The 12,125-nt window shown below is 57.0% G+C and overlaps 1 protein-coding gene across 3 annotated transcripts; it reads right to left on the reverse strand.

Moving 5' to 3' along the window:
- Positions 1-4,251: 4,251 nt before the first annotated feature.
- MRPL4 (mitochondrial ribosomal protein L4) lies at positions 4,252-10,121 on the reverse strand. Of its 3 annotated transcripts, none has more exons than XM_077121860.1 (9): positions 9,989-10,121; positions 9,827-9,893; positions 9,610-9,760; positions 7,925-7,976; positions 6,859-6,976; positions 5,769-5,930; positions 5,582-5,691; positions 5,420-5,496; positions 4,252-4,560 (listed from the first exon to the last, which is right to left on the reverse strand). In XM_077121860.1, exons 1-9 carry the CDS (start codon positions 10,043-10,045, stop codon positions 4,425-4,427), a joined length of 930 nt encoding a protein of 309 aa, XP_076977975.1. In that variant the 5' UTR covers positions 10,046-10,121; the 3' UTR covers positions 4,252-4,424. The 3 variants fall into 3 exon arrangements, with proteins under 3 accessions (XP_076977975.1, XP_076977976.1, XP_076977977.1); XM_077121861.1 differs by having other exon boundaries at positions 5,769-5,875; positions 9,989-10,119; XM_077121862.1 differs by lacking the exon at positions 9,827-9,893 and having other exon boundaries at positions 9,989-10,120.
- Between the last annotated feature and the right edge of the window lie 2,004 nt (positions 10,122-12,125).

Here is a 12,125-nt window from a genome sequence, read left to right on the forward strand (position 1 = left end):
TGGAAGGGAAATGCTCTAGTCCTGGCGAGCTGTGCTCACCTGGGGACCTGAACCGGGGTTGGCATCTGTAGATGTGGTCTGCTTTGGCATCCGTTTCGGGGGCAAGGCCAACCGGACTTGCTGGGAGGATGGAGGGCTATTTCCTGAGATGGAGAAAGGGCGATTAATGAGGGGCAGGCTGGCAGGGGGACAGGCACCTCCTGCTCTCACACCCTTTGCGTTTTCTCAAGGAAAAGGGAAGCAGTTGTTCCACTGTCCTTAGCTGTAGCTGTCAGGAAGGGCAGGGCTTCCTCTGAGATGCCAGGCAGTCTCGGGCGGGCCCAGGGGCTGCAGGCATGGGGCTCAAGCCTCCAGAGCCGGCTCTGGCACTGCGCCTGCTTCACCCCCACTCTGCACTCTGGCGTGGCCGCTTTGTCTTTTCCCCCAGCCTGGATGCTTTTCCCTGCATCCATGACAAGGCCAGCCCCTCTTTCTGTGGCCTGAGCCTCCTTCTAAAAGCTTTTCTGGACAACACCCCAAAACTCCCACCCCTACCCAATCGCAGCCATACCTTGGCGGCTCCCTCTCACTCCCCTTTATCAGTTTTCATTCCTAAACTCAGCACTTACTGGAATTTTTCTGATTCACTTGTTATTGGAGGCCTCCATTTCAATAAACTCAGGGATCCTGTCAGCCCCCTATCAGCCCCCTGCCCCACCACCTCCCCCGCACCTGGATCAATGCTTGGTCTTAAGAGGCGGATGATCCATATATACTTGTCGACTGAATTAACGTCTCTTGCCTCTGAATATTATGCATGTGCTGTTCCACCAGCCTGGACCATCCCTTCCCACTGTTTGTACCAAAGACCCAGAGCATTTCATCTGCAAGCTCTTGGGAAACGGGGTTGTAACAGGGTTAGAAGCATGATGTTTGATCAGGCAAAGGTTTGCAGCTGGGCTCTGTTACTTACCAGCTGTGTTTTAGTTTAGGGTTCCCCCAGAAGAGACCGGGAGCACAAACAGTTCATCTGAGAAGGGAACTGGGAATGGAGATGGAAGGGATGGTGGCCAGTAAAGGTGAGCGCGTCCCGGGGCCCCCCACCTTTGGACAGCTGGGGTTCAGTCCCACTGGGGAATTCGGCGACGCTGCATGCCTCTATGCCTGTCCCTCACTGGTTGAGGGCAGCTCTCTGAGACATCATCTCCCCATTACTTATATATGTTTAATGGAGATAAATGCACAGGACACAAAGCTCTCTGTTTTAACCATTTAAAGTGTACAATCTAGTGCTTTGTTGTCTATTCACAAGTTATACAATCATCACCGTGATCTGATTGCAGAATATTTCCATCACCACCAAAAACAAAACGAAACCACTCGGTACTTCCCAGTTCACCCCCCGACCCGGTGCCCTGGTAACCACTCACTGCTTTGTGTCTCTATGGGTTTGCCTATTCTGGATATTTCCTATCAGTGGAATCATACCAGATGTGGTCTTTCGGGTCCACTTATTTTATGGAATAAGAGGTCTTGGGGTTTATTCTTGTAACATGTATCAGAATTTCAGTCCTTTTTTTTTTTTTTTTTGCTGAATAATATTCCTTTGTAGGCTGGGCCACACTGTGTTTCTCCATCATCTGTCAATGGACACTAGGTTGTTTCCACCTTCGGGCTCGTGTGAAAAACGCAGCTGCGAATGTCTGTGTGCATGTTTTTGCGTGGGCATATGTTCCCAAAACCTTCTGGGGTAGATATCTAGTGGCATTTCTGCGTCACACAGCAACTTTCTGTTTAACTTTCTGAGGAATTGCCAAACTGTCTTCCTGAGGGATTGTACAGTTTGAATTCCCTCCAGCAATGCGTAAGGGGTCCGCTCTCTGCATGTCCTTGCCAGCGCTTGTTATTCTCTGTGTTCTGTTTCGTTTGGCTGTTCTGGCCATCCCGTCAGGTGTGACGCGGTGTCTCGGGGTGGTTTCCAATGCCCCCTGCACCGTCTGGTCAGAGCGTGTCTCTGGGTAGGGACTCAGCAGGCAGCTGGGGGTGCAGCCGGGGCATCAACAAGCCCCCTCCACAAGCCGTGGGCCCGGAGTGTGTGCGCCTCGATAGCCTCGGCTGCAGAATGGGGTGACAAAGCACACCCCAGAGGGTGGATGCGACACGTCCCTAGGGAGATCTATGTACGGCGCTTGGCGCAGTCACGTGCAGAGGGAGCTAGAATGAGGTGTCTTTCCACCTCTTTGGGATTCAGCCCTGAGAATTTCCCCTGCCCCAAACTTCCTAGGCAGAAATTCATGCTTCCACCTCCGTGTTCCTGCCCAGCTTGCTCACTGCAGGGTCACAGTTCCTCTCCACAGCCCCAGGATGGAAAGTGAAAATGTATGATGCATGGATTTTCCATTGCAGCCTTGCCTTGCTCCCCCCTCCAGCCTTGGAAGTTTTCTCTATGGGGGACTCTTTCCTGCCCCTGGGTGGGGTCTCTGAGCCTGGCCAGGCTAGGGGCCTCGGTGAGGAAGAGGGGCTGGTCCCTCTGACCTCCACTCTCTTCCCACTCCCCTCACCCCCTCGCCAGCTTCTAGGTCCCTCCTGCCCAGGCCTGGCATTTGGGGGGCAGAGGGAAAAGGGAATGAGCCCTTCCTCCTTGGCTGGTGCTTTGCACTTTGGGTGGCCGGGTGGAGCCTCAAAGCAGTGTCCCAGGTAGACTTGGTAGGTACATAGTGTCCCCCCCTCTCTTGCACACCACTTTGCCAGGGTGGGGACATCTGAGATCTGGCTGGGAGCTCCTTCCTCGGTCCCTGGGGAGTGGCCCTCCCCTCTGGCTTAACACCCTGGAGATCCCACAGGTCTGCAGACTCTGGACATCACAGCCACCTGCCTCTCGCCTCTGGGTTTCACCACAGAAGGCAGATCTTGGTCCTCTCCCCTGTGCTAGCTTTCCTGGACCAGGGTCCCCCACCCCGCCCCCAGTCCTGGGTGTCCTACCTTCAGTGACACTTTTCAAAGGCCTTGCAGTCCCCTCCCTCTCTGGGTTGGGATGGGGGCTTGCAGGGAGCAACAGCTTCCCTGATGGGTCTTTACTCATCTCCAGCCTTCCTCCTTTAAAGAATGGGGAACTTCACACGCAGGCAGAGGCCAGCTTCTCCTTCTCGCCCCCCGTCTGGCATCCTTTCCTCCCACGCCCTGCCCAATTACTTTAAAGCACATTCCAGACATTGGGTCAAACATTTTAATGCCTTTATTGCTTTTGCAAACTTTATATATATATATATATATATGTATATATCACATTCAACTGTTAGTTGAGCTACCCTTGCCACCACCCTTGCCCACCCTTGGGCCTTTTTACATCCTTCATCTGGCTCAGGGGGTTCCAGTGATGGAGAGTGGGGGGTGGATGAGGTTCTGGAATATCCTTTTGAGTAGCGGCCTCCTGGCACCTGTGATGCTGACGACAACTTGCATTTTCTCCTCGTGCTCCGACCCCCTGAGCTGCCGGCTGGGAGGGCAGGACCGGGTTCTCGCTCTAGGGCCAGGGGCCAGCGAGGCACCAGAGAAGCCGGTGCCGGCTTTTCAGTCCATGTGCTACTTCCTGCCCAGCCTCCTCACCCCTTTTTGTCCACTGTCTGGCTCCAACTGGCTCTTTTTTTTTCACTGAGACAAAATCTGGTGCTTTAAGGATCAAAGTTGAGGTCTACTGAGGATTCTCGAAGTAAGTGTTGAAAGCTTTGGAGGCGCCCCCAGGAGAAGCCCTGGAGACGTTCCCAGACAGGCCCACACAGGCAGGCGGACCTTACAGGCAACTTTCAATCAATTTTTAAAAGTTAACTTGGGGATGAGCATTGGTAGCAGACTCAAGAATTTGGACTTGGGTGCTTTTTTACAAAGGAACTCTGAGTGGCTCACCTAGTGTGACACGTTTGCGTCTCTGGCTGAGCTGGGGGAAATTGCTGGGAGGAGAGTTCAGACTGGCACACGGCGTGGACTTGTGGGTTGCACCCACGCCCCCTCCTCCCGGCAGTGACTGTGACTACTCGGGATGTGCCAGGCGTCTTGCCCCCAGGAACCACTGGTGCCCACAGTCCCTGAGCTCGCCCAGGAATGCTGCTTCTGGGAAACTTCTCCGAATGGCACTACAGTGGCCTTTCAAGGAGCCTGCAGGTGCCTCGAGGAGGTTCCCGTACCCAGTGGTGCCCAGCCCCAGGGAAGGAGCCCACTTGCCCAAATGGAGTCACAGTAAGCAAAACAGCAACGAGCTGTTCTCTCGCTTTCCTCTTTGATTAAAAAATAAAATTTATTTTATGAACTGAAAAGAGGGAGCGGGGCAGGAGCACGCTCAGCTCCTACTGAGATGCCCTGTCCTGCTGTGAGGCCTGCCTGGCCTCACATCACAGGGAGAGGGCGGCAGTCAGTCGGGCCTTGGGCGGCATGGCGTGGCTCAGGGGAAATCACTGTAGGGCAGGCGGAAGGGGTAGAGGGGTGTGTAGCGGGAGCTGTGCCAGAGCAGCTTCTCCTCCAGGAAGGTGGTGGCACGCAGGGTCAGGACCAGCGTCTCGTGCTTGAGCATACTGTGTACGTTTAGGCCTGGGGATGGGAGCGGGCGCAGTCAGGGTGCAACTGTCCCCACTGGTCCGGCCTGGCCCAGGGAAGTGCCCACCCCCTGCAAGGCTGCCAGGGCCTCACATGGGCTCAGCTCTGGGCAAGGGACCCCCTGCCTGCAGGCCCAGCCCTGCCCCAGCACTGGGACCCCTGTTTTCCTTCCAGTGTGGGGAGACACCATGTGCAGCACAAAATAACCCACTGGCCTGAGGCCAGTGGGGCAGGAGGGAGCGCGGTGAGTGTGAAGGCGAAGGGGAGGAGGTAAGGGCGGGGAGGTGAAAGTGTAGATTGTACAGGGCTGAAGAGAGAACTTTAGCTTCTGCTCTCAGTGAGGTGGGAGCTATGGAGGGTTCTGGGGAGAGGAGGGATGTGCCCTGACTCAGGCGCTCCAGGCACCTTCTCGCAGCTGTGTGGAGAGCAGATGGGGCCAAGGGCAGGAGCAGGGGTTGGGGTTGGGGGGAAGCAGCTGCACCAGCTCAGGTGACTGATGGGGGCTGCACCAGGTGGTGAGGCAGGGTTGGATTCTGTCTGTCTGGGCAGAGCTGAGGGGGTGAACACACAGGCTAAACATGTAGCCTGAGAGGAGGAGCTGGGGTTATGGGGCAGCTAGGGCCTGAGTGCCTGAAGGAGTCGCATGTGCCAAGATGTGGGTGGGACTCCCCCATGCAGCTGTCCGGGAGGCAGCGGGACAGGCGGGGCAGGCCACGGGGGAGGGAGAGCCGACTGTCAGTGAGGCAATGGGTGTGAGCTGCTCAGGAAAGCTGCGGGTCAGCCGCTGCCCGAGGCCACTTGGTGACCAGGCAGGAGACCTGGGGCCCAGGGGTGGGCAGGGGCCCCGGCTCACCGACGGCCGGGATGAGGGTGAAGGTCTTCAGCCCTGAGGTGGCCGCCACCACGTTCTGCGGCATCTCCTCGTACACCCTGGAGCGGAGGCTGTGATGAACCCCATCGGACAGGGCTCGGACCCCCAGCCGCCCGCCTGCTGCCCACCAGCCCCGCCCCTCACGCATCCACGAGGAGCACGGAGTCCCCCCAGCGGCGGTAGCGGGCCAGGTCCGTCAGATACTGGGGGTCTGCGGTCGGCAGCTCCAGGGAGTCCACAATGTGCAGGCTGTCCTGTGGGGGAGATGTGGTCCGGGGTCTGTCCCAACTCCAGGTGCTCAGGGGCGCCAGGGGACCGAGGCGGGGCATACCTGGGCGAGCTTGATGGTCAGCGCCACCTTGAGGCCCAGCACGCGGACCTTCATGGGCAGCATGTAGTAGTAGCTGGTGGGGCCCCGGGGACCATGTGCGACGCCCCCTGTGCGGACAGAGGCGGCTGAGCAGACCCAGGCGGCTGGCGAGGGGGACTGGGGCTGCGAGTGGTGCAAAAGGGTGGGGTGTCGAGGGGGAGGGACAGGGAGACTGGACCAGGCACCATCTGGGACAAGATGACTGGACCTCGAGAGCTGAGGGTTCCGACCTCACCAGACACTACAAATCCGGGCAGAGATCAAGTACAGCAGCACAGGGTGTGAGCTTAGTTAGCATAAGAGATGAACCTGCGATTATGAGGTTAGCACCTCCAAGCAAAGAGGGGGAGACAGGCAGCTGGCACGTGCTGCGATGGGGTGAACGGGATGTGTTCTGGGAAAGGGTTGGCTAGGGAAACCCTTCAGGACTGGCAGCTGGGGTGTCCACCCTCTGCTGGGCCCTGGGAGTATAGCGGGGGGTTTGCAAGACAGACAGGGCCCCTGCCCTTAAACCAACCACAGAGGAAATCAGGGCTGGGAGGGGCATGAGGGGCTATGGGGGAACCAAGGGAGGCCAGGGAGGGCTTCTCGGGGGAGGTGTGGCCCAGACTGGTTGTCAGTTCAGACTGGTTGCTGGGGTGAGCGGGGGGTAGGGGTGGGGGTGGGTGGGGTGAAAGGAGGCCAGGGAGAAGGCCTCAAAAGCCAAGGAAGGTGCATGAACTTCATGCAGAAGAAATGGGAGCCCTGGCATTCAGGGAGATCCCTTTGGAACTGTGTGAGGTGTGGGCTGGGACAGGCAAGGTGGGAGGTGGGGGCAAGGGGCTGTACTGGGGGTCTGAGGAGAGGCCAAGGCTGTAGGGAGGGGGGTGCTCGCTCATGTGTCCCACTTGGTGGGCTCAGGGAAGTCTGAGGGCCTGCATCCCAAAGCCCCTTGCCCAGGTAGATGATGAAGGAGGGGAGCAGGGCTGATGAGATGAGACCCCAGGACTCCAGATGTGGGAAGAAACTCCCAGATGCTGTGCTCCCCACACCCCATCCTGGTCCTGCTGACCTCCTCGCCAGATTGGGGAGCGGATGCTGCCGTGACGGGCGCGCCCGCTGCCTTTCTGCCGCCAGGGCTTACGGCCCCCACCCCGCACCTCAGCTCGGGTCTTGGTCTTGGCGTAGCTCTGTGGATGCAAAGCAGAGAGGTCAGGCTGCCGAGGTGGATGTCACCGAGCAGCTACAAGAAGTCAAGCCTGGGAGGTGATGGGGGCACTAATGGGGCAAGCACAGTGTCTGGCATAGGGGGGCTAGGGAGGATAAAAGAATCAGATCATATCTCCCCTCCTCCTCCCCTCACTCTAGAATGAAGTATCTGCAGACTAGCACAGTGCAGGGGCACAGTAGTTTGTGGGTGATTTTAACGTGACTGCAACCAAAAGGACGTGCAAAGATGTGGCCAGAGAGAACCGAGGAAGGGGGCAGGGGGATCATGACGGGCTTCAAATCCTGGCTTTATTCCCAGGATGGTGGGGAGCCAGCGGGGGAAGGGTGGGGCAGAGAGAACCTGAATGACACTGGCTTCTTCAGTACTCTTGGCATGAAAACCAAAGTCCTTGCTGCCACTCCTGTGGATCTCTCTGGCCACACTGGGCTCTGCTTGGTCCCTGCCACAGGGCCTTTGCACTGCTGTTCCTGCTATCTCTGGTGCAGTCTCAGTGCCCGGTTTACCTGGCTAACTCCTACTGCAAACCTTAGGTTAAATATCCCTTTCTCCAGGACAATGTCTCATAATCACATGTTTACGGATAAGACTACCTGGTTCACACCCACCTCTCCCACTAGGCTGGGAGCTTCGGGAGGCAGATAGATAGCTTGCCTCCCCATCTGCCTCATCCACTTTCACATCCTCTCACCTAGCACAATGCCAGGCACACGGTGGGGGCTCAGAAAATGTCTGGCAAATGACCCATCAGTGGATAGTTTGGGAGAGAGGCCCCAAACCAAGCTGAGTGCTACAGAGAAGACACAACAAGAGGCTTCCTCTGCCTCCTGCTCTTGGCCGCCCCCCCCAACCCCCTATCCCATAGGCAGGAAGTGCCTTCCCTCTACCTCGCTTGACATAGGGTACTCACAATTCTCTTGAAGTTTTTCTGCCATATGGCCACCTGGTGGAGGATATCCAGCCTGTGGACGAAGGAGGAGGCATAAGAGGTGCTGCCCCCACTTGAAACCCTCCCACGGCTCCCCACTCCACTACATGAAACCCCAGGTTCTTCCCTTCGGCCTTCATAGTCCCATGTGGTATATCCCTGCCCCTCTCTGGCCCCACCTCATCACCACCAGCCACCCTGAACTCTGTGAGATGTGGTACAGCCTCAGGACCTTTGCACTTGCAGTTCATCATCCCAAAACACTTCCCCTGGCTGGTTCCTTTTTGGCCTACAGGTCTCAATGCACACAGTATCTCCAAGAGGAGCTCCCTGGCTAAAGAAAGGGCCATGCTTTCCTCCTCAAAGTGAAAAGTTAAAATTATAAACGTGGCTCATGTATGTGGCTACACTGGACATGGCTGCCATGGTAGCTTGCCAGGTGTTGGCAAAGCAAGATCCATAGGCCAAACCTGGCCTGCCACCTGTCTGTAAATAAAGTTTTACTGGAATACAACCATGCTCATTCGTTGCTGTATCATCCATGGATGCTTTTGTGCTACAATGGCAGGGAGGAGTGGTTGTGATGAAGACCTTATGACCTGTAAGGCCTAAAATATTTACTATCTGAGAATGAGCTAACCCCTGCCCTACACAAGCAATTCCCAACACCTCAAATGGAACCTGGCACATCCTACCGCTTCATAAATACTTATAGAATAATGAAAATAAGTTGTTTTGAGCTTTTTGGTCACCCCCCCACACACACACACATACACTAAATTGGAACTCTGCAAATGCAGGGACCAAAGTATATAAACAGTAATCACAGTAATAACAGTAATTTTTTTTCTATGCTGTATGGCAGGGTCACATTTCATTATTTTTCCATGCGAGTATTCTGTTATTGCAGCACCATTTGTTGAACTTGTGTTTGTTTGTTTGTTTTGGGGGAAGTGCATGGACCAGGAATTGAACTTGGGTCTCCCACATGGCAGGCGAGAATTCTACCACTTAACTATCCTCGCACCGCCCCCCCCCAGTAATAACAGCAATTTAATAGCAGTTATTATGCCCCAGATTCACTACACGTGAGAATCACCATACAGCTCAGCAACAGAGAGTATGATCCTGGGAGACAGCATGTGTCACTCTATCACTTACAATCTGTGTGACCTTGGGCACCTGTCTGTGCCTCAATTTCCTTACCTACAAAATAAGAACCCTTTCTTGGGGCTGCCATGAGGATCCGTTTAACTGAAATGCAAATAGTCTGTGCCAGGCACTAGTAAGGCTCAGTCATTGTTAGCACTCATTTTTTCAAAAAGACAGTAACAGTGACAATAATCAACACTTTCATAGGACTGATTATGTGGCATAATTAACCTATTTAATCGTCACAGCAACCTCCTGAGGCTACAAGCAATGGGGACAATGAAGCCCCAGAAGGAAAAGTAAGGTGTGAACCCAGCCTGCTGGGCTCGGGAGTCTTGTACCTTAATTACTAGCGGATGTTTCTTTACACCTTAATCTCGCTACAAAGAATGCTATCATACCCCTTTCGAAGGTGAGGAAACTACGGCTCTAGAGATTCAGTATTCTCCCAAGAACACAAAGCTCAGGTAACTGATTCCGAACCCCGGTTCCTCCCCCCACCCCCGCACCCTCACCTGGGCGCTGTGGCGAAGACTTCGGGGTGCAGCTCGGCCAGGCCCACGCGCTCCTGCTCGAAGCCCCGCAGGGACTCCACCCAGGCCTGCACCGGCAGCCGGTGAGCGGGCACCGGGAACTCGCACTTGCGCAGCGTGGGCTCCGGGGGACCTGGAGCGATTGGGAGGTCAGGGTCCCCTGCCACCGCCCCTCGGAGCACGAACCCCGCAGCCTCACCTGCGCTCGCCGTGGGCCTCGGCTCCTCCGCGGGCCGCGCTGCCTCTTCTGCCAGCGAGCTCAGGCCCTGCGAGCAGAGTGGGCGAGAGTGAAGGGCACCACCCCCCTCCCCGGGGCCCCCGACCATCGCCCCCCGAGCCCGCCCTTCGGCCCCGGTCTCACCCTACAGCCTGCCAGCCGAAGCCAGGTCCGCTCCCCGGCGCGGAGAAGCCGCAGCATCGCCGCGCACTCCCGGAGCCGGGAGAGGTCAAGGACCCCTAGGGCCACGCGCGCGTCGCGTCGCGATGACGTTACGCACGCGCCGCGCCCTCTCGGCGGGGATTCGGCGCTGGAAAGCTAGGGTGCGCGCAAGCGAGAACTGTCGGGTCAGACGCCGCGCCCTCCCGCCTGCCCACCAAGACTACCCCTCCCCAGACCCCAATTTTCACCTCTGGTCTAATGAACCTCTTACGAAACCCCAGAACGCGACCCCCAACCCAACGAAAAGCACCGCCCCCGAGGGTCCCGCCCCCTCCACGGGCCCCGCCCCTCCACGGGCCCCGCCCCTCCACGGGCCCCGCCCCTCCACGGGCCCCGCCCCCTTGGGGGTCCCCGGCCCTCACGAGCCCGGAAACCTAACCAATGAGACTTCCTGGCTCAAAGGGCACGCTCAAGACTCAGCCAATGAGAGTTAAGTTCGGGAAGGGTGGCCCGCCCATGACGGGGGGGCGGGGATGTCACCAATAGAGGTAGGGCTTTCGGCGCTAGTCCCGCCCCCCATTTAGTCTCGGCGCCCATTCAGCCTCCTGCCGGCGGGGTACGGGTCCGTGGTTTTGTTTGCTGGTGGATTTAAGTGCTGGGCCCTCTGACCCTACGGAAAGCCCGGGATTGGGCCTGCCTCACCCTTACTAGGGTACCGTGCACGAGAGTGCAGTGTAGACCTTTCAGCTGTGGCTGTCTTCCGGCCTCCTCCCTCGGCTGGAGCCGTCCATGGAGGCATGGCAGGGCTTTGCCTCCCCCTTCAGACCCTCCAGGGCAGGGTCTTCCCCAGCCCCCGGGCAAGGGCCCCTCGCCCCCTGAAGCGGAGTCGGGTCCTCTTTTTCAGTCTCTTCTGGGCAAGCCCTCAGAACCTACCCTGTCCCCCGGGGCAGGTGTCTCCCCCACAGGGCCCCAGGGCAGGCGCACGCTTAGGCTCGCGGGGCGGCGCCGTGCCTCCAGCCCAGAGCCCCGGGGCGGTGACCTGTCGCCCTGAAGCCCTTCCCCTTGGGTCCGGGGCTGACCCCGAGACTGACGCCCCGTGTCGGGAGCCCGCCCCACTCCGTCCTCTGACCCCCCGGAGCTCTCCTGGGACGGGCGGAGCGAGCAGTTCACAGCACCGGAGTTGCTCTCTCACCCGCTCCCAAAGGCAGACCCGACGCTGTCCTGTAGGTTCTTTTGCCACTTCCCGACTCGCCCTCGAGGGGGCGCCACGAGCACATGGCTGCCTTCCCTGCTCGGCGTGACCTGGACAGAGGGTCCCAGCCAGCCTCCTTCTCCGCCTCTGGAAAACTGAGAGATCATGAGCCTTCGATGAAATAACGGAGGCAAAGTGTGCCATGCCTGAAGAAATGATGGAGGCAAAGCATGCCATACCTGAAGAAATGATGGGGGCAAGGGTGCCATGCGTGAAGAATGATGTTCTAGTTTGCTAGCGGCTGGAATGCAACACACCAGAGACTAATTGGCTTTTAATAAAAGAGGATTTATTTCATGGGTTCTTCAGAGGAAAGGCAGCTAACTTTCCACTGAGGTTCTTTCTTACATGGGAAGGCACAGGATGGTCCCTGCTGGCCTTCTTCTCCAGGCCTGTGGGTTCCAACAACTTTCCCCGGGGTGATTCCTTTCTGCATCTCCAAAGGCCTGGGCTGAGCTATGAGTGCTGAGATGAGGTGTGCTGAGCTGCTTAGGCTGTACTACCTTGAGTCTCTCATTTTAAGCACCAGCCAATTAAGTCAAACATCATTCATTGCAGCAGGCACGCCTCCTAGCCGACTGCAGATGTAATCAGCAACAGATGAGGTTCACACGCCACTGGGTCACGTCCGCAGCAACAGAACTAGGTTCCTTCACCTGGCCAAGTTGACAACTGAATCTAACTACCACAAATGATGAAGGCAAAGCGTGCTGTGCCATGCCTGGCATATAGTGAAAATTAATAAACTATATCATTGTTAGTGAAGCAAGGCAAGAGACGAGGCAGGGGTGGTGGGCAAACCCAGGAGAACTTGAATACTGTGCTGAAGAGGTGTTTATTGTTGTTGGTTTATCCTGATACATAAAT

Source organism: Tamandua tetradactyla, chromosome 11 (genome assembly GCF_023851605.1).
Source record: "Tamandua tetradactyla isolate mTamTet1 chromosome 11, mTamTet1.pri, whole genome shotgun sequence".
Lineage (NCBI taxonomy): Eukaryota > Metazoa > Chordata > Mammalia > Pilosa > Myrmecophagidae > Tamandua > Tamandua tetradactyla.